The sequence below is a fragment of the Anolis sagrei genome, chromosome 4, assembly GCF_037176765.1.
Source record: "Anolis sagrei isolate rAnoSag1 chromosome 4, rAnoSag1.mat, whole genome shotgun sequence".
NCBI classification, from domain to species: Eukaryota; Metazoa; Chordata; class Lepidosauria; order Squamata; family Dactyloidae; genus Anolis; species Anolis sagrei.
The window spans coordinates 29,806,279-29,833,060 of NC_090024.1; the positions used below are offsets into that span (position 1 = coordinate 29,806,279).

Below are 26,782 nucleotides of genomic sequence, written 5' to 3' on the forward strand. Positions count from 1 at the left end.
GGGCCCTTTTAAGTCCCAGTAATTTTAACTGGTCTATTAGAAATATGATTAAATCTGAAACCAACTCTTGTGTAAACATTCTTTTGTCAGTCATTTAATTTATATTCAATTGATGTACTCTATTGACCAGTGAACCTGAAATCAACCTGCATGTTACTAAGCAATTCCATGTTATTTTTAAATGAAATTTGTATGACTTATAGGTCTATTAATGGGTAATAGTCAAGAGAGCGAAAAACCAAGCTTTCCTATTCAGAGGCAGTGCACTAGGGTGTGCAAGAGCCACACATTGGGGGACCACAATGGTCCTCTGTGGGGATTTAGAGGGCTTCATTCCTTGCCTACTCCAACACCCAATAATGTAGTTATTTTAAAATAAATACCATTTTTGCAGTTGCTCTCATGCAGTTAAGAAAGAAAGTCATCTGGATTGCTGGAAAGCAGATCACTCTCCCACAAATCACTTGTGAATTTTTCAGAAGCATCCAGCTGGCCATTGTTGTAAACAGTGCTGAAGAATATGGTTATTTCCATGTACATTTAACCAAATGTATGTACATTTAACCAAATGCATGTACATTTAACCAAATGTCTACTTTGATTAAGTGTCGCTTAGGGAATGCAAGGGTGATCGTGTGACACATACAAGTGCTCTCCAAAATGTCAGCACTAGACCCTATCTGCAAACCAGCATCTACGGTAAGTTGCCTAGTAGTATGCCTGGGCCTGCCCTAGGCCTCTCGACAAATACAAATACTCAAAGCCTATTTTATATAGTATAGAAACTTTATTGACCTTGATAGTAAAAATACATGTGCCAAAATGTGTACAAAATTTTTAAAAAATTACAGACATGGCAATAAAAGAGCGTTTTTCCACCTCTGAATATTTACAATAGTGTCAGGCTTTTCTCATTACTGCAAAAATACTGTGCGCTGAAAATAACGATCCAGTAAAAACCCCAATACTCTTTGCTTACAGTAATAAATTACAAAGTTACATAATGCAGAGAACAGAATACATTCAAAATTCAGCATTCCACGTTTAAATCAAGAATTGGTCCATCAGAACAAGCCTCCTTATTCACCTTTCGTTTATATAATTTTTAATGCAGTAGTTTTATGTTGCATCCTGAACATAACCCACAAAATATAATGCAAAAACTAGGTCTGCTTAACAAATTAACTATACTCACTTAAAAATGCAATTCTCAGAATAGGCACAGATGCAGAAAAGTTATAAAAGTACAGCAATGTTAGTGTCATAGAATTACTCATCACTATAAACATTACTCACCAGTGAGACCATCATTCACTTATGAGAAGCTCATCAATAAAAACCATGAGATTCCAATAGGCAGAAGTCTACAATTGTGCCTAGGCTTATCAGCCAAGGGTAAACAACTGCTAGCCTGCAGGAATATACTAAAAGTGCTTCTGAATATAGGAAGAGTGCTGTTCCCTTTCAATTAAGCACGAGCAGCATTACCAATCCCCTAAACAAAATGAAAGATCTTTGAGAACAGATGCCAAAACCCTGTCTCTGACTCACTATGCTTTTTCTAACATTAAGGCAGGACCCCCAAACTCCTTGCAAGAAGACTATACATAAGAAATCAGTCTCTCCCACTTTGGGCATCAGTTCTGATTTTTAGAATTCCAATCCAGAACTTTTCAAAAGCAAGTCCCCCAAACCTATTATATAATCCCTACTAGATAGATAGATAGATAGTTAGATAGATAGATAGTCAGCAGCGAATTGAAAAACTGCAAGACACCTCTGGTGTGAGAGAACTGCAAGGATGTTGCCCAGGGGAAGCCCGGATGTTTTTGATAATTTTATCATCCTTGTGGGAAGCTTCTCTCATGATCCCGCATATGGAGCTGGAGATGACAGAGGGAGCTAATCCGCGCTCTCCCCAGATTTGAACCTCCTATCTGCTGGTCTTCAGTCCTGCTGGCACAAGGGTTTAATCCGTGTGTGTGTGTGTATACTCACATGCATACTGGGAAAGGGAAAGAGGGGCGCAGCTACAGTTGTGTAGCCAATGCATAATATTGGAGATTGTTGACTGCTCTCTAGCACCAAGGTAAGTTCACCAGGGAGAAATGTGTGGCCTGTCGTGGTAATTGTGCCACAGTATTTGTGATATGTGTGGCATTAAAAGGGTCACTGCTAACTGTGAAAATGTGTGAAACAATTATTATTTTCGTCAGTGTAAACAAGCCCTTTGAAATGAATACATTGCAAAGTATGAGTGAGGAACCACACCCCACCACACACCACCTCAAAATATATATTTTGGATGTAATCCTTCAAAGGCCCCGGCCATCATGATCAATACTTAAAAGGCTGTTAGAGTAATAATCAAACATGCCAGAAGTGTCAAATGTCCCCCACATCTGTTCTAAAGAAGGTCCATGTTTCTAGGTTGTTGTAGGTTTTTCAGGCTGTATGGCCATGCTCATGACCTTAGAGGTGTCTACGGACAACGCCGGCTCTTCAGTTTAGAAATAGAGGTAATAATCATCCTCCAGAGTCGGACACAACTAGACTGAGTGTCAAGGGGAAACCTTTACCTTTACCTTATCCTGTATTAAGCTGGTTGCCCCCAAATCAACGGGTCAACGAATCCATTGCAGATTTCAATCTTAAATTAGCTATATACTGGATATATTCTGTACATAGAATTCTGTGCCTCACTCAGATCTTTTACATAGAGTTTAGGGGTAAAATGTAGCATACATTCACTGCTCCGCTTACACAAAAAGCCATGAGCCACCTCTGAGCTTTACGTAAAACACATAGCTGCTTGTAATGATAATCTCAAGCAATATCTTTAAATACTAGCTTGCCCTGTATCTGTGGCACAGCTATTTTATGGTTTTAAAACAGTAAATAGCACTTCTCACAGGAAAGTAAGTTTTCCCAAAATATTTCAGAGTATCATATCTTTCTTGTTGCTCTAATGCAGGCATGGGCAAACTTCGGCCCTCCAGGTGTTTCGGACTTCAACTCTCATAATTCCTAACAGCCGGTAGGCTGTTAGGAATTGTGGGAGTTGAAGTCCGAAACACCTGGAGGGCCGAAGTTTGCCGATACCTGCTCTAACGTAACCTAGCAAATAGCACTTATCTACAGCACAGTTACAGATTTGATATTGTCTTAGCTGTCATGACGTCACCCTACAGAATGCTGGGATTTGCAGTTTGTTTGCAGCACCACGATAAATTAGCAAAGAATTTGCAGACAGTGCAAGTACAGTACTAGGATGCCTCAGGATGCAGCTATGACAGTTGAAGTGATATCAAACTGCTACAAATGTGTACTGCTGACAGATTCAAGTATGTACTAAATGCTAAGTTACATTCTGCCCTCATTTTCTTTTCCAAGGCCTACAGGTAGCTGGTAAACTTTTGGAGTGTGAACAACTAGGAATCATTACAATAAAAATTAAGTTTTGCCAGAAGTGCAGTCTATACAGATGTGCACAGTGCTAACTTACAAGACACAATGCAACATTCATTTCCAGTGTAACAAGGAATCCATCAATTTTATGACCTGAAAAAATATTCACAGTAGTATTTTGCATCTTTAACCATTTGAACTATGACCAGACTCCTGGGCTCGTCTTGAATCTGAAGAAGAGTGGGCAAATAACGAAGCCGACCCTTTCAGGCTGCCTGTCTGGGAAATATCGAGGGGTGGATGACTGGCTTGAAGTGGTAGAGCTTCAATAAAGTCACTTTTCGGAGTTGTCCTGTTGCGTAAAAAAGGAAATAGTCAAACATCAAGATAGAGATGCTGTAGAACACGCATGGGCAAACTTTGGCCCTCCAGGTGTTTTGGACTTCAACTCCCACAATTCCTAACAGCTTATCAGCTGTTAAGAATTGTGGGAGTTGAAGTCCAAAACACCCGGAGGGCCAAAGTTTGTCCATGCCTGCTATAGAAAAACTGAACAAGTATTGAAAGAAATACACAACACAATAAATTATGTCCAGCATTTCCAGTTAAAGATCTTCCGTAATAGGGAAGACTTCTACATTTCAGACAAAACAGCAACTGCTGATCAAAGCTGCAATTACGGGCTACATGCACACACCTATAATCCACTTCTTTAAAAAAAAGTCTTAGCCCAGAAAGGACTAAAATGTCAGTCTAATTTTGTAGTGCAGTAATTTACAGAAACTGGATCAAAACCAGTATCAGTTTTCGTGCCTGGTCGTCATGGGAACCACTACAATTTGGTTACAACAGGCTTAAAGCAGAATGTCTACGTGACTGTCAAATACTAAAAGCTATATTGATATTACAAGGTATAATTTCATAGCGCAAACAGCATTTTAACAAGCAGTGCATTTTATAAACATTCCTGCTCTTTTGCCCTCAATAGTTATCTTCTGAAATGGATTTCAAAAAATTGTGAGTGATGCAACATAAATACCACGCCATTCTATCAGCAAGACCAAACAAGCCTCTCCAATCTAAATCCGACAAAACTGCACAGGCTGTTATTCTGGTTTCAAAGACTGTGTTTAAGCAATCTATGTAATTGAACCTTAAAGTTTCTGCTGAACCAAAATTCCCCACTGCTCTTTGGGTTAGTCTAATCTTGACACTTATATCGCAGTCCAAGGATCAACACATAATGGACACTGTCCACCATCTGTTTAAATAAGTGGTTCCCAACCTTTTTTTGACAAGGGACCACTTGACCAGAGATCACTTGGACCAGGGACCACTCTCCAAAATTAGTACCAAAAGGGTTACAAATCAGTTTTTGGTCAACTTTAGAGTCGGTTTGGTTATTTAGGGTGCTGATTCAGAAAATTGCATTAGATAGACCACATCAGCTCTAGTTTCTGATACAGAACATATGCCATCCAGTAGTCACCATCTGCTCGTCCATAAAAACCATATTTAATAAGCCTCAGCACTATAAGAAGGTTTCACAAGACCAATTGCTCTCATTGCAGTGGTGTAGTAACATTGAGGCCACGGGCCATATTTTAGTTCTTGTGGACCACTGGTAGTCCATGGACCACAGGTTAGGAACCATTGATTTAAATCATGTATCACAACAATTTATTTCCAGGGTACAATTTATGTATTTATGTGAGAAAATCCAATTCTTTTGTCACTAATTGGTTCAGCAGTCTACTCAGTAGACCTGCTGTGGCTTCACGGGTAAAATCTTGTTTATTAGTGAGGTGCAAATTTTCTTTTGATTTTACATAAGAAAGACTAAACACTTGCTACAATGAAAAATAAGTAGGGAAAAAAAGAGTTCTCTACCTTCCTTCAGCCGCTCTCTTCACACTTTCTGAGAAGCTGATATTTTGCACATTGTCTGCCTTGCTGCTCTTTTCTACTTGTTCCAAAGGCACTTTAGGGCTGGTTACCATGGACAATCCACTCTTTACACTGTGGGCAAACTCCTCCTCCTCCACTTTTTGGCTGGCCGCTCCATCTGCTTCCAAATTTTTCTCAGATGATTCTGGGCAGCTTTTGATCTCAGTGAAAGTCTCTTGGCTCAAGTAATCATGGTTTGCAATTGCTACTGCAGAAGTGCCATGATTGCTTGTGACACCTGTGCTGGTCCCCATTGATTTAGAAATTACCTTCAGCTTGTGAGAGCTGGATTTGTAGTGCTTCTTTCTGTGCTTTGCTGTAGAGTTGTGCTTTAAGAAAAATTCACATGACTCTTGCAACACTCTCCGGCTTTCGCTGATTGGGCTGGACAGGAAAATAACAGAAAATGCCTCCTGATTATTATTTAATAGATGTGTCAACTGCATTCAAATCCAAAACCCCCCTCTGACTGGCATCAATGTTTACATCTCTATTGGTTTACCAATGTACCAGACAATAATCTTAGTAATTTTAATCACTTTTTATGGAGAAAGGGGACAGAAATAAGCACAAAACAACACTAATACATGAAGAACTCTGCACATTTGTCATCCTTCCAAGGATTCATAAGCTGAGTAACTATTATTAGTACAAAGTCAGAGTTGGAATAATATCTGCATCTTCCCAGAATTAGTTTTAAGCTAAATATTAAGAGGCACATTATTTCTTGGCTATAGAAAGAGAATGAGAAGATGTGATTTTCCAGAGGAAAATGTATTGCCTAACTGGGATATGGGCCTAGTTCAATGGCCAATGTTCCAAGCACTAGAGTCCAAACTACAGAGATCAAAAAGGGGCAAAAATTACACAGGAAAGATACAAAACCTTCCCCACTACTTCTTTGACCAATTCATGCTGCATGAAGGATCACTACAACTGATGAGAAGCCTTTGCAACCACACGTCATTATTTGCCTTAGCTTAGCTGGGAACAAGTCAAGGGATAGGAAGTCTAAGACATCTAGATCAGTGCTATCCAAATAGTGGTCCCTGTACTAGTTTCAATCCCTGAGTGCCCAACTGCCTGTCCACGCAGGAAAGAAAAGCACTTGTACACAGTGGGTACAAATATTGTGCTGATCACTGGCACATCGAGGACGGAAGGAAGGGCGATGACAGTCCCTCACATCAGACAACTTGAGATGGATAAAAGGAAATGCCGCATATATCGGGTATCAGCCAAATTTTTCAGCCCTTTTAAAATGCTAAAAATGCCCCCCTCGGCTTATACTTGAGTCAAAGTAATTTATTATTTTACTCTGTTATTATTCTTTTTATTATGTTTATTATTTTTCTCTATTATTTTTATTACATTTATTATTTTATTCTATTCTTATGGGAAGTACCCATCGCCAGTACACCGATCTTGAAAAACAATCCTACTCAGACAACGAGGGACTGCCAAAGTAAGAAAGTAAGTATTGGAAGGATACATAAGCACATTTACATTGAAGGAGGTTATAATAATGGTTTAATCGGAGTTGGACAGTCTTACTTAAATTACAGTTTTATGTAAATATTCAAAAACATTTAACCTACTGATGCCTCAATTAATGTAATATTATTGGTATCTATTTTTATTTTGAAATTTGCCATTAGCTCCTGTATTATATTCAGGTCGGCTTATATTAGAGTGTATACGGTAGTATGTCACACATCACACTCTCTAGATTTACTTGTAGAATACAACTTGTAGTACAGACTGGACAGGTTTGATGGGAACTGGAAACAACATTTGGAGTCTCACAGGTTTCTCAATCTTGATCTTGTCTAACATCCTCTCTCACAATGACCAGCTACATGCCACTTGGAAGCCTACAAGCAGGATATTAAGGCAATAACCCCGTCCAGTACTACTTTTGAAAAAAATGGAGGCAGTTATAGTTTTACTGCCCTTGTTAATGAATGCATGCCTTCTATGCAAAGTGCGGCACTATTTCCTTTTGTTCATCTTGTCTTCCTCAAGTCTATGTTTCTCTTTCCTTTCAACCATCTCAAATCTGTGCAGGCATGCAATTCCATTTCCCAGGTCTCTCTCTTGACAGCCTCCACCTCCCAGCAACATCTCATGCAGATCCAACGCAAAAAGGCCCGCTTTCCCCTTCAACTGCCTGCCTTCTCCCACCCATTGTTCCCTCAGTCTTGCACCTGCATCCCCTTGCTTCTCAGTCCATTGCCTGTTCCGTTCCTCTTCCTGACAGGAAGACATCCCATTGAATAACCCAAAGACTTGGGCCCACTTTACTTCCTAATCGTCAGTCTTGTTGCCTGTTTACATTGCACACAGCTGCCTCTAAACTTTCAACCCTCATGAATAGCTATATCTTCTCCGTTTCACTTTGTTGCTGTAAAACAGATGGCACAGGCAAGTCATTTCAGTACATCAAAAATAGTTTTTACCTAAAAGCAATCACACTTAGTATATGAATAAAATGAAGCTTATACCTGGGATAAGCCAGTAGTATTAAAAACTAATGTGACACATTCTCTCAAACCTTCAGAAAAGGCACAAGAAACAACTGTATTAAAATGTGGGGGGGGGGGGGGGAGAGAGATCACATAAAAACTCATCTAGCAAGAAATATAAAACAATTTGCAAGTATTGGTTAATAGTAGCAAGGAAAAAAGAAATGAAGCAGACATAATTCACACAACACTGTGATGTATGTATGCACAGTATGATGGTGAGTGCTGCTCAACCGCTCTCATTTGTCATGAGAGCATGGGCAGGTAACCTTCTCCAGTTTGTTCTCTCATCAAAAATCAGAGAAGCAAACAAAGATCAAAGCTTGCAAATTCTCTTGCCTGTTTACTAGGACAGAAATAAACCAGAAAGGACAGCTGCCCTGAAGGGCTCAGTGGTTTGCTTAGCAACTCCTGCTGAAAGTAGAAGCAATCAAACAGCATGCAAAAGCATGTTGTAAATTCAAAACAAGTCAACATTCTGCCAGATCTCTCACTTGTTTTGTGAATTCACCTACTGAATATGTCCATTAACTTCACTCTGAAATTCATGGGGTCAGCATAAGTTGACAGGTAACTTAGAGGCACACACACACATCGTGTTTTCTTAGGCAAGGAATGGTCAGAGATAGCTTGAAATGTAGCCTGCAGCACTTGGCATTTGTTGGTGATTTGTTGGTACTAACCAAAGCTAACCCAGATCAGAGATAATCCAGTCTTCCTGATAAGAATAAACTTAACAAAGAATTGTTTATGGGGAAGTTTTACACTAAGTAGAATTGTTTATGGGGAAGTTTTACACTAAGTAGAATTGTTTATGGAGAAGTTTTACACAAAGGGGGCAGGCTTTAGCACAGCTGGTTAATCACCAGCAGCAATACATCTGACCAATCCAAAGGTTGGCAGTTCGAAGCCCGAATCGGAATGAGCACCCGACCTTCAGCCCAGCTTACTGTCCACCTAAGCAGTTTGAAAACAGCTGTGAGTAGAGAAATTAGGCACCGCTTACACAGAGAGGTATTTTACAGCACTGTGATCAAGGCTCATCATCACAGAGGATGGAGCGATGGTACCCCCCTGTGGCCAGAATTGAGCACAACCTCCAGGATGCCGAAGTTGGGGGAAATGCCAACATAATGCCTCTATCTGTTGTCTGTCCTTTCTGTTTAACAGCACTGAAGGTTTGCAATGTATGTGTTCTGTGATCCACCCTAAGTCCTCTTCAGGGTGAGAAGGGTGGAATATAAATGCTGTAAATAATAACAATAATAATGACTAACCACAACCATCCAAACATAAAAAAATAAGGGGCACTTCTAGACTTTGCAACATACACCCAAAAGTTAACACATATTCTTAAAAGCATGCCCATTAACAGTGTTTTCCTAAAAGCATTCCACTTATAAAGTTCACAGAAGAGAATTCAAATTAAAAAGAGTCTTACTCTCTTTTGCGATTCCTGTTGAAGAAATTTGCCCATTCTGAACAGGTCTTTTTGCTTCCCACCCAGAAGACTGGAGAGATGCCAACAATTAAGGTCATCAGATATTTCATCAGAAACAAAAACATTTCAGGCCTTGCTAATGTCTTGACCTGCAAAACAATCCCCATTCATTAAGAATTCAATAGAAAAATGGTTTTCCTGTATTACACATCTGAGGACAAAGTAAATAGCAACACAGTAAGTACCTTCAAGTGTTATTTTTACTGTTTTTCACTCTGCCAGACATCTAAATTGGCTGATTAACCTGGCTTGCTCAACAACCCTTGGAAATTGCAATGCTGCAAAGGGTCAAAGAGAGGATAGAAAGCTTGGAAAAATATTCCAAACAGCCTTATTTTATGACACTAAGAACATCAAGCCCCCAAATAAAAATTAAGGAGATACAAAAATCCAATACAGTAAAAATTAGCTATCCCACACAAATAAAGTAACAAAAATACAAGCCCAGAAATCCTATGGAAGCTTGAAGAAACTCCCTTAAAATTTCCCTACATTTTAGCATGAAATTGTGAGTAAAGATATGCCATACTCTCAAAATTCCAAAACATGGCCATCCTGTATGAAAACAGGAAAGGTGTGACTGATTGTTGTGCGTAGATATCCGCACTGACCAACATGGCTGTGCCATTTCAGTACAGTAGGAAGATGACACAACTGATGAGCTGAAGTTAATAAGATCAGGCAGAATCTTCAGAATGCCTGAGGAAAGTGTACAAGGATTTGTTTTCCTGCTGCGCACTGCAAAATGAATTCATGCCTGTGCAGAACAGGCTTTTCAAAGACCAACTTTAACTCAAGTGTCTACTTGTCTCTCTCACCTAGGCCTCTAATTTTGTTTTAATGTATCTTGGCAAATTCAGTTCTCTCTATTATCTTGGTCCTGAGATCACAGAGTCAGAGTTGGAAGAAACCACAAGGGCTATCCAGTTAAACCTCATTCTGGCATGCAAAAATACACAATCAAACCACTCCTGACGATGGCCATTCATACAATATCCTGAATTTTGGAAACTATGGGATTGTTACCCCTTTGTATAAGTTTCCTGGAATATCACTTTGTTACTTTAGGAACTCTCTCTATAAAGTAATTTGGCATGACATTCTCATGTCTGACAGGTTTAAAGTACAGCTTATCCAGAAAGTGATAACTATGGTTTTAAACTTTGAATATGTTTTGATGGATTTTAACTGAATTTTTTAGTGCTGTTTGAATTTAATTCTGTTTAAATGTTTGCATATTTGTGTATTTTAAATTGAATGCTAAGATCTCACAACTTCTGAGGATGCCTGCTATAGACGTGGGTGAAACGTCAGGAGAGAATGCTTCTGGAACATGACCATACAGCTCGGAAAACTCACAGAAACCCTGTATGCTAAAGTTTTTATGTCAAATTGCTTTGAGTCTCCTTCGGGCGAGATAAAGAAGGAAATAACTAAATATAATAATGGTAACAATAATATTAATAATAATTTGATTTTTTTAATTTTTTGTTCTCAATTGAACCTTAAGATTCTGAACTGCAATGAACACCTAAAATAAAACTGTTCAGCAGTGGAACTCTCTGCCCCGGAGTATGGTGGAGGCTTCTTCTTTGGAAGCTTTTAAACAGAGGCTGGATGGCCATCTGTTAGGGGTGATTTGAATGCAATTTTCCTGCTTCTCGGCAACGGGTTGGACTGGATGACCCATGAGATCTCTTCCAACTTTATGATTCTATGAAAGCCTCATTGGTATTGCCACATTATGAGAAATAAACACTTCCCAAAGCCCTTATAATAACTGAAGGCTCTTACATTTCACAGAAATTGCACACCCCTAGACAAAGCAATATCATATATTTTGCTGCAGCAAATCTCCAAAGGTGGACAAATGTGAGGAAACAACCATGCATCTCAAAACCCTTTGTTAATCAGATACATACTGTGTAAGTATTTAATGCTTACCTGATAGGGGCAAGGTATATGGAACTCATCACAATGGTCATACACCCAAGTGATTTCCCAGATCTTTCTGTACACTTGTTCATAGGTGTAGCATGTCAAGAGCATTACTAGAGGTACTAGGTATAAGCCACTGAAGACACCAATTCGAATCATGAATTTCTTCAGCTTCTCTTGATTCCTGCCATCATGCTGTATGACTTGCCGCACATGGTTTAGAGAAATTATTCCCGCTAGAAGAAGAGACAAACCAACAAAAACACAAAGGCACAAAGGCAAAAGGACAAAGTATCGGGATGTATCTAAGTCATAGAGGCCAACAAAACAAACACCACTGATGTTGTCACCTTCCACTTTGTTCATCGCCAGCAGCATAACAGTGAGAAAGCCAGGCATGCCCCAGGCAACGGCATGGAACCACATTGCTTTTTGTTCAATAGCTTCACAACTCCATTTGCGCCCGGCAGCAAGGAACCAAGTGACTGTGAGAATCACCCACCATACAGTTCCAGCCATTGTGAAAAAATACAAGGCCATAAAAACAATTGTGCAGCCTTTGTTCTGAGAACCAAGAACAACTGTGGCACCGAGTTGGAGCTTTTCATCTGCTTGATTGCAGGCTATTCTATTGCCCAAAAGAAAGCCAAGGAAATAGACAAGCGACACTATGCTGTAACAAACAGAGTAATATATGATAGGCCGCTCTGGATACCTGAACCGCTTAACATCAATCAAAAATGTAAGGAATGTAAACAGAGTGGCGCAGAGGCAAAATATTGAAACAATCCCAATGAAGCTTGTGGCAACATCTAGCTCATGGTCACTGAAATACATGTTGGGACATGGAGGTGCACACTGATCAATTCCCAAAAACTTGTAGCTTTGTCCTCTGGAAGTCTGCAGATGACGTGGACACCAAAATCCATAATCTCTTCTAGGCTGTCGTAGGGTCTTCTGTGTGCCATGGGCTCTTGTGGTTGCAAAAGGAGTGACGGCAGCAGTTTCATCACAATCCTCCAATCTATGAAAAGTAGAAGAGAAAAGGAGCTAAAGGATTGTGGAACCGGTCTCCGATCTATGATAGTGATGGGGAACCTTCTGCAACCCAAAGACTAACTTCCAATTTAAGAAGCATGTCACGGAGTGCCTTCCAGGAATGGTCCATGTTTAGGGAATGGGGAAGGCTAATGCAAACTGGGAAAAGTCAGTCAGATGCAAATGGTGACAATGCTTCATAGTGTGCCACTTGTCAAAAATACAATTTTTTTTGCTTGATGCAGACAGGGTTCCCTGTATTAGATAAAGCGTGTCAAACTTTAAATAGTCCCTTATTTCTGCAGCACTTTGAGGTAAGGGTTAAAATAAACCTCTACAGGTAGAAAAGGGAACTTGTATAGACAAACTAGGGCCACAGCTAGGAGATTCCTTACCCTAATCTATGGGGCTTTATTCACTTATTAGTCTTCTGCACCCTTAAAATAGTATTTAGATATTTTAACACAGTATAGTATTTTTTCTAGTGTCAGGAGCAACTTGAGAAACCGCAAGTTGCTCCTGGTGTGAGAGAATTGGCCGTCTGCTAGGACATTGCCCAGGGGACACCCAGCTGTTTGATGTTTTATCATCCTTGTGGGAGCTGGAGCTGACAGAAGAAGCTCATCCACACTCTCCCTGGATTCAAACCTCTGACCTGTCAGTCATCAGTCCTGTCAGCACAAGGGTTTAATCCATTGCGCCACCAGGGGCTCCAGTACATTGAATAAAATAGCATCAACAAAATATTGATGCTGTTTTATTTATTGGGTCATTTTGAGTTTTCTGGGCTGTATGACCATGGTCCAGAAGCATTCTCTCCTGACAGTTCATTCACTTCTATGTCGGGCATCCTCAGAGGTTGTGAGGTATGTTGGAAACTGGGCAAGGATTTATATATTTGTGGAATGTCTGGGGTGGGAAAAAGAACTCATTTCAGTTGGAAGCAAGTGTGAATGTTGCAATTGGCCAGTTTGATTAGCATCAAATACCCTGGCAGCTTCAAAGCCTGCCTGCTTCCTGCCTGGGGGAATCCTTTGTTGGGAGGAGGAGAGAATGCTTCTGGGACATGGCCATACAGCCCAGAAAACTCACAGCAACCCAATGATTCCGGCCATGAAAGCCTCCAACAACACATTTTATTTATTATTTGATTTGATTTCTCTGTTTGTTATGGCATTGAATGTTTGCCGCTCTCTGCTTGGAAATCACCTTGAGTTCCCCCAGGGAGATAGGGTGGGTTACAAATAAAGATGATGATGATGATGATTACATTTTAAAGAATAGATTGAGTTTTGAAAAGATGTTCTTCATCCAAACCACAAGGCATTCCCAATCCCAACCTGCTGGAAATTGGTAGAGAAAAGAATCCTAACTATTTCCCTGTATATCACCCCCACCACAATATAACCTGGTCTGTGGAGGAGTCAAGTGAATCATTTGGCTCCTCACACAAATCTGGTTTTCCATTCACTTTAAAGGGAACTTAACCTATATGCCTACTATGTACAACACATCTATTACATAGTGTTGTACTTGACTCCACAGATGGTCACAAAATTTAAGGAAGTTCAAATCTATACATTTCATTCTAAGCCATGCATGTAAATCAATATAGGGACAGATGAAGATGTTTTACAAATCTGATAAAAATAAAATTGCTAATAAATATCCATATTCATATACACATACAAAGTAATAAATGAATCCAGCTCATGACCTGAAGTATGAAATACACTGTCTCAAAAAACACATAAGCCTCCAGCACTGGCTCTTTGAACGAGGAACTGGGCTAACATATATATCCCATAATTACCTTGCAGAATCAAGCAGTTATAGGGCATTGTATACCAAATTGGCTTTATTACTGTTCTCTTCAACGGAAAAGAACATTATGTGCCAGTCTGTCACCAAAGAAGGTAGAATTGAAGCTTATCTGTGTGGAAAATGGGAGGTGTTTTGTGAACTAGCTTCAGTCTGACACAGAAAAGCATCCTATTGGTGGGTAATGCATGAACAAGGACAGGCTGAAACCCAAGTAAAGGCCAGAGGAACTGAGAGATTGAATCAAAAGCACTGTACCTGTTGCATTCAAGCTCCTCAGGCCAGGTGATTCCAAAGGTGTCCATGTATTGTTTACAGTCAGAGTAAACTCTTTCACAAAGACTTCGGCATGGGTGAATTACACGCGCTGGTTCCACACAGAGAGGCACAAATGCTTTGCACAAAAATGTACAAACATCTGGTGAACACTCAATATTCATAAGAGGAAGGAACGGCTTTGGGAAAGAACACAAAGATTAAAAAGGTGAAAGAAGAGAACACAAAGATGCTCTGACTGAAACTTTATCTTGTGTTTGTTTGATAGTACTGGCATTGGCTTGTTACAAAACTATTATAAAAGAATGACTTGCAGCTTGTTAATTTTCATAGATGAAATGTGTGTTTAAATTGGTGGGGTGTTTCAGCAAATTCTTCCAAGCAATATATCTGTCCTGACTCACTGTTGTCATTGCACTTTCCTAAAAGTAACCTTCATGGAAATATTAGATTTCTAGTGCATCTGGGCTTGATTTCTTAGGTGCCGATAAGTTTCCGATCCAAAGTCAAGGTACAAGTTATGACCTGTTAAGCCCTTAACAGTTCAGGCCGCACCTATCTTCATGACCGCATCTCCCCCTATAAACTGACATGGGCTCTAAGATCTGCCGGGGGGGGGGGCTCCCCTCGCTTCCACCACCATCACAAGCATGGTTGGTGGGGAAAAGAAAGAGGGCCTTCTCGGTGGTGGCCCCTCATCTTCCTAGGGAGATTAGGCAAGCACCCACACTGTCCTCCTTCCATAGAGATTTGAAAACATGGATATTCCAGCTAGCTTTTGAAAATGATTACTTCCTAGCCAAATATGTCCAGTCACTAGATAGTACTCTGCTTTGCACTTCATCCACTGCCCCAGCCCTATGGTTTGCTATTTGCACTATCCCTACCCAGCCCTTAAATAGCTTGGCCAGGTCCATCTTAGAAATTCGGTTACTGGTTTATGTTGAATGTGATCCGATAGAAACTCAGATGCAATCTATTTTATTTTGTTATGTTTACTGTGTTTTTATCTTGCTTGTTGTATTTTATGATGCTCCTATTTTAATGTGTTTTAGTTTATGGACTGTTTTGTTTTCAAGTTTTTATGGACATTTGTCCCGCTTTTGTCCTACATTTAAGCCGCCCTGAGTCCCTTCGGGGAGATGGTGGTGGGGTATAAAAATAAACACTCTACCTCTGAGGATGCTTGCCATAGATGCTGGCAAAACGTCAGGAGAGAATGCCTCTAGAACATGGCCATATAGCCCGAAAAAACCTACAACAACCCAGTGATTCCGGCCATGAAAGCCTTCGACAATACATTAAAAACAAACTTGTTGTTGCTGTTGTTAGGGATAGGATGGATATTTGAAAACATATAAAATATTGGACACATTCCATATTAATGAAATATGCATATCGGCAGGGTAGAAAATTGTAGGCATTTCTTTCCAAATAGTTTCAAACACCTCTCATCATTTATTACTGCTGTCCACACAACATATAAAGCCATCAGGCTACTATTAGCCCCAGGGAACTTCCAGTTTGGATTTCAAAATGGAAACATTAACACAGAAATAGTATGTAAGTGCCTATTAATATGCCAAATTAACATATTAAAATTTGGGGGGGGGGAGGGAAGACAATTGCTAGCCTTTTCTGGAGTATTCCCATCTTGGAGCTATTCCCTTTTGGGCCCTCACTTTGCTGAAAAGGATGAGGGGTTTAAAATGTTGTTTCTCATGAGATTAACTGTAAATCAAAATTAAGGCTTAGAAATACAGCACAGAAAAAAGGCTTTTCTGCATCTGTCTGTAAGTACGTATAATACTGGTCTCTCCTCTTCTTTTTTTAAAGGAATGTATACATATAATGGTTTCGTTCATTAAATATGCCCCTGGGCAGTAGAGCAAGGAAAGAGTTATGTGTGTTTTACATATATCTTCACATCTGTCAGAAGCTACTGGAAGAGGCCAAAGAACTGTTGCAATGAGGAATTACATTACAGGTTTCTACAGTGATCCCCAAATAGAAGCCTCAACCGAAAGGCTGTTTTTTGTATCAATTTTAATTAAATATCCATCCCCTGACTGGTTAGCTTGCACCAGGTATGCTACTTCTGCTGGATGATAAAATGAAAGGCAACGGGTTTTTGGAGTTCTAGGTTAGACATTTCTTATCGTATTTCATGGCTATCAGGGAAATAAATAAGGAGGCAAATTTCTCCTTTCTTTTTGATACTCTGTGAGTTTAGTGGAAATTCTCTGTTATACAAAGCAAATGCTCACACTTCTTTATATTCCCTAAACAAAAAGCAGAGTAATATATTCTACAATTACATTCTAAGCAAAGGAGACAAAATGTGCAGACCACGTTAAGAGTCAATGCTTACACAAACTTTGTTTCATGTGCAAAAATCATTTAAAATAGTATGTATCAATGTATCTTCAGACCATGTGTATAAGAAGTATATGAAACAAAAATGAACTCTTGTGTTTTAAACTAGGGTCCTGTCTGCAAGTATTTAAAAAAAAACCGGGGGGGGGGGGATGTGGAACACTTCTGGCGACAGGCATTTTAGATAGATTTATATTTAAAAAAAAAAAAAAAAGAAGGAAGAGAAAGTTAAAACTTCTTCCTCTGACTGATTGTTCAGGAAAATAATGAAGATATGAGAAGGCAAGAACAAAAGGTGTGATTATTTTTTAAATTTTTAAAAATCTGGTGAATTAGAGATCCTGTCCTTTGATACATACCACCCAGACATTTAGCAGCAAACCCACTCTCTTTCTACCCCAACACTATCCATATATTAGCAAAAGTGTATCTAATGCACATTGCACATTCACCACCCAGACCTCTAGCAATAATGACCCCATAGCACATTGTCCTCCAAAGCACTTTACATTTCTTTAGGTGTGCTCGTATGCCCTTCCACAAACACCAATATCACCTTTCATCCATGTACCAGCATTATTTGCAATTTTAACTCTACATTTGGCCTTCTCACTGTTTTTAATTGTGTGTTGTCTTATTGATAATGTTGTGTATTTTATTGTTTATGTTTTTAATTGCTTGCATTGTTGTTATTATTGCTTGTATTGTGTTTGGGCTCGGCCTCATGTAAGCCGCACCGAGTCCCTTGGGGAGATGGTAGTGGGGTACAAATAAAATGTTGTTGTTATTATTATTATTATTATTATTATTATTATTATTATTAGCAGCAGCAGCAGCAAACCCAGATTTACCCTCCGCCTACCCCAACACTATCCACACATTATCAATAGTGTATCTATTGCATATTAACAGAAGTACCTGCCTTATTATTTCATAAACACAAAGTTATTTCCCCCAGTTTCATATTAAGCAGAATCAGTTGAAAAAAATAAGGCTGCATTCAAAATATCGCCGAGGACATAAAGTCTGTCAGAGAGAATTACCATACTACTTGCTCCAGGTTAGACAATGGTCTAAGTTCAGATGCCATGCTATCAAATTATAAAAACCATGGTTTTAGAATTGGAAGGGGTACCACAGGCTTGAATTGTTAAATGGCAAGTCAGCACATAAGTAAATCCTAGTAATTCAATTGGTCTACTGTAGGTAGAATTAGTAAGAGAATGCAGGCCAATGTTTCCCTCATTTTTCTATAATCTTACCAGGCTTGTGTATCCGTACTGAGGATGAAGGGATACCTCTGAGTAAATATAAATTAACAGCAACATCTCATACAATCTGGGAATGGTTTCAGTTCAAAAATTACCTTTTTCCTCCATTTTTTACATTTTAATTGATATTTCTTTAAAAAATAAAAAATAAATTTTAATTTTAAGAATTTTAAAAAATTAAAATTCTTAACTCTTGTGATAACGTGGCCATTAAATCTCCTCTACTCTGGAGATTAATCAAACTGTGGCATGACTTATTTTTAAAGTTAGATGAATATTTGAATGAGAAATTTGTATCAAAAATACCTTTAAAAATTCTCCTCAAACCATCCTGTTTATCTTCTAAAGAAGATGGCCCTTTGCCAAGTTCCTTTACAATGGGAAGCTCACTGTGTAAGAATTAGGCAAAGAGCCTTTGCTGTAGCAACCATTAGTTTCAAGAATGCCATAGTTGCTGATATTCAACTGGCAGGAACACTACTTTTTAGCACCAGGTTAAACTTATCTCCTCTGAGTAGGTTTTTCTTTTTTAATATCTGAAGGTCTGGTTTAAATACTTTTGACAAAAAAACCTGATAAAACATTTCTATTTTGTTTTTGAACATTCATAGGACTCTGTGTCTAAGATCCATTACACCTTCACCAATTCTGGGAGGGAACTGTCTTATTCCTGTAAGAATCTGTGAGATCAAACTCTTTGGTGTTTGCTTTTAGCCAAATAATATACCAGAATCTATATACCAAAATCTAAATAATAAAACCAGCAAATGTGTCTTATATACAAAGACACATTTGCAGCTATCCTATCATCTAATGAGATAATAAGTACTCTTCAAATAAAAGTTCTCTTTTCTCTTTCTGCTAGCAACACAGTAGAAAGATCAAGAATCTCCAATTAAGGGACTCAATGGATATTCTAACGTTGTGATCCTCTGTTACTGAAGAAACAACATATCACAGCAATTCCATTAGGTGTCCTGTGGTCTCATTCCAAGAGAACAAAACCCACAGCCACACTCACATTCTTGGAATTTTGTACCATCCCAAGAATTGAGGGGAAGAGGATATATATAGTATATTTCTCTTTAGTGGTGGATTTAAAAATATATTAGCACATTTCCCTCTTAAATTTCTTTATGATTTGCACCCTGTCTTCACTGCTTTCTCTCTGTTCTCTGCAGTCCCTCTATTTAAAACACAAATCTTATTTAAAACCTCTGCTTTCTCATGCTTTGGCTCATCTCACACCTCTGCACTGAATTTGCCTTTATGAGTATCAGAAGCAGTGAGCTAGCAACTGTTTGGGTTTATTCCCTTAGATTTATGTAAATGTTTAATATTTCGTTTATATATTGCTCCAATTGATCTTTTAAATAGAGGATGTATTTTAGAAATCTGATAAATATCCAAGTTTTCAACTATAGCCCTGAAGTCTCCTGCTTTAACAGTCCATTCAAACTTTCATCTGTGTGGTTTTTGGATGCAGCTGGTCTCAGTTTACATTATATGCTACTTGTATAATAACAAAAACGTTATTTTTATATCCCGCCACCATCTCCCCGAAGGGATTCAGAGCGGCTTACATAGCAACCAAGCCCAGAGCATACAACAAAACAAGCTAAAACACCGTTAATAACATAATAACATATAATATCACATAAACATTCTAATTAAAACAATTAAAAACAGCAGAGTATAAAAACATGGATTTGTGCAAGAGCAAACTATAGGGCTGGGAGTAAAGTGCTGAATACAACCTTATCAGTAAATTAGGACTGGGCATTCATGAACTGGGAACATCCATGAACTTGTATACCAACGTGATTGTCATTTGGTCATCCAGTTATGCCGCTGAGAGTTTTTTGAAGTTCCCCTCTATTATTTTATCAATTACAGTCTGTCCTTCACATTTACAGGTTCCTCTTTTGTGGATTTGATTATTCACAGATTTGATTAAAATGTTATCCAGGAATCTCTAGGGTCCTCTAGTGGGATCTTTATGTTCAACCATAGAGTTGCCCTGAAGCATATAGATAGACATAATACTTCTGTAGACATCTATTGGTTCTCCAGTACAATTCTATGGTCAATATCAATCAAAGGTTGACTATAAAGCCATGCTGGAGGACTTATTAATTCCTAGTGAGGTGTTCTCCAAGGTTAAAAAATATGTTTTTACTCAAGATTTTCTCACAGTCACGTAGGCCCTGCACCGCTAAGCCTAGTGAATATGAAGGACTGGATATACATTTTTTTTTTCATTCCTGACTACATATAATTTTGAATAAAATTTCATTTTGTGAAGTACCCAATTTTTAAAGTTTCACTCTTAAACTTTTTAAACTTTTAAACTTACACTTTTGCCTTCTGTCTTTTTAAGCAATTTCTGATCCATAAGGAAAGCTATTATCTTAACTAATACACTGTCTTTGAAGTCTTTAATGAAACACTTGAAGCACAAGTATATCTGATAAAATCAATTCTAAGTCTTAAGCCAAGTCAGACTATGTTTCCTCATACCACACATTTCTTCACCATCTGATGAATAGGAACAATGCAAACATCCTCTCACAAACCTCACCTACATGGAAAAGGCAGTGCCTGTGTACTTATCAGAAAACAATCATCACCCATGACACTGTTTCTACAACAAAACAGACCTCTTCAGTTGTTAAAAATAATGAACACATAAAAGGGTTACCAAAAGGAAGTTAGTACATTCGCACTCTAATGAGGTTGACAAACTTCAAGTCTACCCTTCGAAGGTACAGAGAACTGCACATCAGCAAAGACTGTGATTAATATGCAGCTTTCAAGAAGGTCTAGCCCAGGGGTCCTCAAGCTAAGGCCCGGGGGCTGGATACGGCCCTCCAATGTAATTTACCCGGCCCTCCAGCGTCAACCTAAGTTTATATTTGTTAAATTGTTCATTTTAATTATTGTATTTATTTATTTATTTACGACATTTATATGCCACCCTTCTCACCTCGAAGGGACTCAGAGTGACTTACAAGATATATATACATACAATATATTATATTATTAGCATAGTACAATATCAGTATTATAAATTACTATATTGTACTATACCATTATTAGTAATATTACATGTAATATAAAATATATAATTATAATATTGTATTATTATTAGTGTTATATCGTATTGTATTATATTGTATTGTTTAAAGTGTTTTTTGCACTACAAATAAGATATGTGCAGTGTGCATAGAAATGCAATCATGTTGGGGTTTTTTCCAAAATATAATCTGGACCTCCAACAGTTTGAGGGACTGTGACCTAGTCCTCTGTTTAAAAACTTTGTGTACCCCTTTCTCCACGCATTCAGTACACACAGATAACTAAACACATCAACAAGACCACTGAGGATGAATGACTGGCAAATGAGTTCAAAAGGATCCATCAATTCCTGAACAGGATTACCGAGTCCTGTTCCAGCATGCTAGAATCCTAAATAGATACATGCACAAGATCACAGGCACAGTACAGCAGAAGAAGGAATTGTCTAATTTCTCTAATGTTACTGAACTGCAGTTCCTGACATGCATAGGATAGCACAGTCTATTGACTAATTGAAAGAGATAATAGAGTTGCAATTTGGATTTTTAAAAAATATCTAGAGAGCTGGAGAATTTCCATTCCTGTATAAAAACATTTTGTTGCAGGTCTCAACGTGCACAATGTAAGAAAATACTTGTAAAATATCTGTTCTTAATAATGAAAACAAATGTCTTTTACAAAGATAAATGTATTTAAAATAACCTATTTTTTAGAAGCTGTTTATATAAAGACAAATTAGGAAGAAACATATGCCGACGTTGTAATTTTACAGGACTATTTGATCTTATTATACAAAAACTATTTTTAAAATCTGAAGGTCTACAAAATACACTTCTTTCACTGTTAGCCAGTGAAGATGGTGCCTATTTTTATTCTTAAATCCCTGAAAAAAATGATAGAAGACGTTTTCCATACCGGTAAACCTCTACTGCTGCTAAATCAAACCATCGAACTACACAAAATAAAGTTAAAATCTGACCACAAGTCTATGCTGCCCAATTTACATCCAAACCTATATGGTTCAGAGTATCAGGTCTTTTCTTCTTATTCAGAACTAAGTGGTGTCAAGGTTATCCAATAATAGAAAGGTTACTTATAAACATGTGGCAGAGAAAGAAACTTACCTTCATATGTAAAGCTGCAGTATATTGATCATAATGCCCCATTATATTGGGGAAGAATGTCATATTGTAGGACATTGCTGTACATCTTGGGATATGAATGGGCTCACAAGTGAATAAGCTGTGCCCATGTGCCAAACTGAAGATTAAACTCCAAGTCAGAAGCAGAAGAAAGGTACTCATTTTGGCTGATATTAGAAACTTCAGCACATGGTCATGATCGGTTACTCCTTGTTGAATCTGTCGGACACAGCATCTTCCTTATTGATTGAATCTGTCGGACACAGCAATTCAACGCCAAGACTGAATTACTTGTTTCTCTTCATATTCTCATTGTTGGTTTGTCAGCTTGAAAGATGTTTTCAAACTATAAATGAATAATAAGAAAAAGATTAATGTGTTGTTGAAGGCTTTAATGGTCAGAATCATTAGGTTGCTCAAATAATATGCTGTATTCAGGTTGGTTCATCAGGTACTGCAAGTCTACATAGAGACCACCAAATGCAGCATTGCCCAAACACGAATCAAGGAACATGAAAGGCAGTGCAGACTAATTCATCCTGAGAAGTCAGCCATAGCAGAGCACCTAATGAACCAATCTGGACACAGTGTATTATCTGAGAACGCAGAAATGCTGGACTACTCCAAGAACCACCATGTCAGGCTACACAGAGAAGCCACTGAAATCCACAAGCATGTGGACAATGGAAGAAACCATGAAATGAACAAAATCTGGCTACCAGTATTAAAATACTCTGAAATTATAACAGTAAATGGCTATTGGTGTTAATTGTATATTGTTGTTAATTGAATACTTTTCTATAATATGTTATGATGTTAACTGTTTTTTATACCGTGTGATGGTAGCATTGAATTTTTGCTGTTCTTGTTGTTAACTGCTGTGAGTCGCCTAAAGGCTGAGAACAGCGGTATACAAATAAAGTAAATAAATAAATAAATAAATAACAACCCTCAAACACAGGGGAACTCCAGACAAGAAACTATCAGGGACAGCTAACACCTTCCAACAAAGGTTTCTCCAGGCAGCAACCAGCCAGGCTTTGAAGCTGCAAGGCCATTCAATGCTAATCAAAGTAGCCAACTGCAACATTCACACCTGCCTCAAACAGACAAGAGTTCTTTCTCCCACCCTGAACATTCCACAGATAGATAAACCCCAATTGACTAGTTTCCAACAGACCCCCCCCCCCAAACCTCTGAGGATGTCTGCTATAAATGCAGGCAAAACCTCAGGAAAGAATGCTTCTGGAACATGGCCATACAGCCAGAAAACTCACAGCAACCCTGTCTTTAGAGTTCGCTTTAAAGTTTGCAAACAACTGTTTGGATTATCCCCTGGAGTGAAGATCTCCATAATTCTTCATTATACAGAAAGGTAGAGGCGGTGGTGCCTTCAGCAACTAAGGAGTCAGAAAGCTTTTGAAATCAGTCTCATGTTACAAAATGAAGCAAGAGAAGCATTTGCCTTTGATCCCGCCTTTTCTTTGCATATTTTGAGCCAGGTTTAGTTGCTTGGCTTCTTCCCTCCCTTTATTGTGAACAAATTCCCAATGCCTGCCTTAAGTAAGAGCCTAAATGGCAGAGGAAAGGACAACATAGGGCCCTGCCATAAGCCATATAACCCAGAATATCAATAATAATAATAATAACAACAACAACAACTGGAAAAGCTTACATGATATGAGGATTTAAAGATAAAACTGCAAAGACTCTGGCACAAGCCATTTAAAGGAGCACAGCCTCCAGAATGCGCCTGTGAATGTATTGCCTGTCTTTGTTAATTGTATAATGGCACTGAATGTTTGTCATATATGTATTCTGTACTCCTCTTTGAGTCCCCTCAGGGAGATAGAGCGGAATATACATAATAATAGACTCTGGCACAAGCCTGTAAAGTTGGTCCCAGTCGTTATCACCACACTGGGTGCAATGCCTAAAGACCTTGGCCTGTACTTAAAAACAATCGGCACTGACAAAATTACCATCTGTCAGCTGCAAAAGGCCACCTTACTCAGATCTGCACTCATTATTTGCCGATAGATCACACAGTCAAATACAAAAGCCAGCATAGTGATCTTATTTGCTGTGTACTACTCTTGTTACGTATATAATAATGATAAAACTTGATTTATAGACCGGCCTATCTTCCAGAGGGGACTAAGGGAGGTTTCCAACACATATGGCGAGCAGTCAATGCCAACAAAGAAACATATCAACAAATTACATCAAAACGAGATCTCCAAGTGGCCAGATACTGGTCAAAGGACATTTAATCAACTACCAAGCTTGCAAATTTTGTGTTTTTTGTCTGTCTGTTTGTGTTGTTCTGTTAGAAATGTAATACAATTGTCTGGTTGCCCCTGACACGATAAATAAATAAATCAAAACGAGATATATCAAACAATATAAAACAGCCTAACTGTAAACTTAATACCAAATAATATACAACCCTAGCAGACATAATCACATCATATAAATTTACACAAAATAAAACACTTAAAACAAGGCAGATGATCCAAAATATCTGCTTTGAACTGGGTTATCTGAATTGCCATATAACCCAATTCAATGTGGATTTTATATACAGCAGTGTGGAAAAGACCAAAGGAAAAAAAAACAATCAGAAGAAAAACTTTCCATATAGCTTCCTTTCTCCAGCTGCTGCAAACATAAACATTCAGAACTGCATACATACAAAACAAAGTACATACAACAATTCAGAACATAGAGGCGCTAGGTAAAAAGTAAAGGTTGTCCCCAGGCCCGTAGCCAGGATTTCGATTCGGGGGGGGGGGGGGTGAGTTTCTTTTTTTTGGGGGGGGGGCTGAGTCTGAGTGAAAGAGGGTCTACCCTAGCAAACCTTTTGTATCGGTACCCCAATACCCCCATGCATATGGGATATATTGAGTATGATGATCAGATCATGATATGAATAAACATAACAGTTGAAATAATGCACCAGTAAGGCCTTTTCGCGAACCATCATGAGAATTTCGGGGGGGGGGGCTGAAGCCTGGTTGTCCCCTCACATTAAGTCCAGTCATGTCTGATTCTGGGGTGTGGTGCTCATCTCCATTTCTAGGCCGAAGAGCCGGCATTGTCCATAGACACCTCCAAGGTCATGTGGCCGGCATGACTGCATGGAACGCTACGTTTGTAGTAATTTTCCTTTCGTAGTACTTTGAAAGAAAATTCCCAGTATCTCATTAGGGGGCAACTAGACTACAGAATGAATGCAGTTTGACACTGCTTTAACTGCCGTGTAACTTCTTGCAATGCAATACTGGAGGTTGTGGATTTGCAAGATTTTTTTATCAGCCTTACAACAACAACAACAGTGCTGGTTCCTCACCTAACTACATCTCCCAGGATTCAGTGGGGAGTTAAAGTACTGCCAGGCTGCATCCACTCTACAGTTCAGATGCATAAACTGGATTATCAGTCTGTTAAGAGATGTTGTAGCGCAGGCCTGGGCCAACTTGGGCCCTCTCTGCAGGTGCTTTGGACTACAACTCCCACCATTCCTAACAGCCTCAGGCTCTTTGCTTTTTCCCCTCAGCCACTTAAGCAGCTGAGGGGGAAAAGCAAAGGGCCTGAGGCTGTTAGGAATGGTGGGAGTTGTAGTCCAAAGCACCTGCAGAGAGGGCCCAAGTTGGCCCAGGCCTGTTGTAGCATCTTTGAGACTGAATCCTGGGATTTGTAGTTTTGTCAGCTATTTAGCCTTCTCTATTGGGCCACTCTAAGTCCACTACAAATCCCATCCTTCAATGGCAGCTTTTATCCTGCTATTCGATGTCTTTGACAGAGAAACCTGGTGCCTCACTAAACTACAGCTCCCAGGATTCCACAGCACTGAGCCATGTCAGTTTAAAGCGGTGTCAAACTGCAGTAATGTCACAGTGCAGCTGCCCTCTTTCTCCTTCGCCCAGACTACTCACCTCAGAAGAGAGGAGCGACTAGGCCTCACCCCTTGGCCTTTGGAGCCCTTCTAGGTGGAGAGCAAAGGAATGGCTGCCTGCCTCTCCTCTTCCCCGACTTGAAGTGCTGCCTCCCGTCCCGTGCGGGGAGAAGGCAAAATCCCGCGATATTTCAAAGCCTGGCGAGAAAACAGCGCGAGGGATTTATTTATTTATCTATCGTGTCAGGAGCAGCACTGATTGGCTGTCGCCATGGTGACAGACCCCCTTTCTATCCCTAGAAAGGGGGGTCTGTCACCATGGCGACAGCCAATCAGTGCCTTCCTTGCGGCCCCGCCCCCTTCTTAGTAACTGAAATAAATAGGCCTGGTTTCCGTTTGAATGAGAAAGGCTCTTATGAGAGTGGGCTACATAATGGAGCTCCTGCAACTAATTAATCCATTTTAATTAAAGGTGTGGTTTGCAAGGATTAGTTTAAGCAAGAGTACCCCATTTTTAGATGAACTTTGTGAATGTTATCACTTGAGATTTACAGATTGGGCTT

At 39.1% G+C, this 26,782-nt stretch overlaps 1 protein-coding gene across 1 annotated transcript; it reads right to left on the minus strand.

Annotated features, from left to right (window-relative positions):
- Positions 1 to 767: 767 nt before the first annotated feature.
- On the minus strand, positions 768 to 26,396 carry FZD6 (frizzled class receptor 6). Its single transcript, XM_060775696.2, has 7 exons — positions 26,260 to 26,396; positions 22,304 to 22,667; positions 14,437 to 14,633; positions 11,326 to 12,343; positions 9,322 to 9,470; positions 5,299 to 5,739; positions 768 to 3,760 (listed from the first exon to the last, which is right to left on the minus strand). Exons 2-7 carry the CDS (start codon positions 22,481 to 22,483, stop codon positions 3,595 to 3,597), a joined length of 2,151 nt encoding a protein of 716 aa, XP_060631679.2. The 5' UTR covers positions 22,484 to 22,667; positions 26,260 to 26,396; the 3' UTR covers positions 768 to 3,594.
- Positions 26,397 to 26,782: the final 386 nt, after the last annotated feature.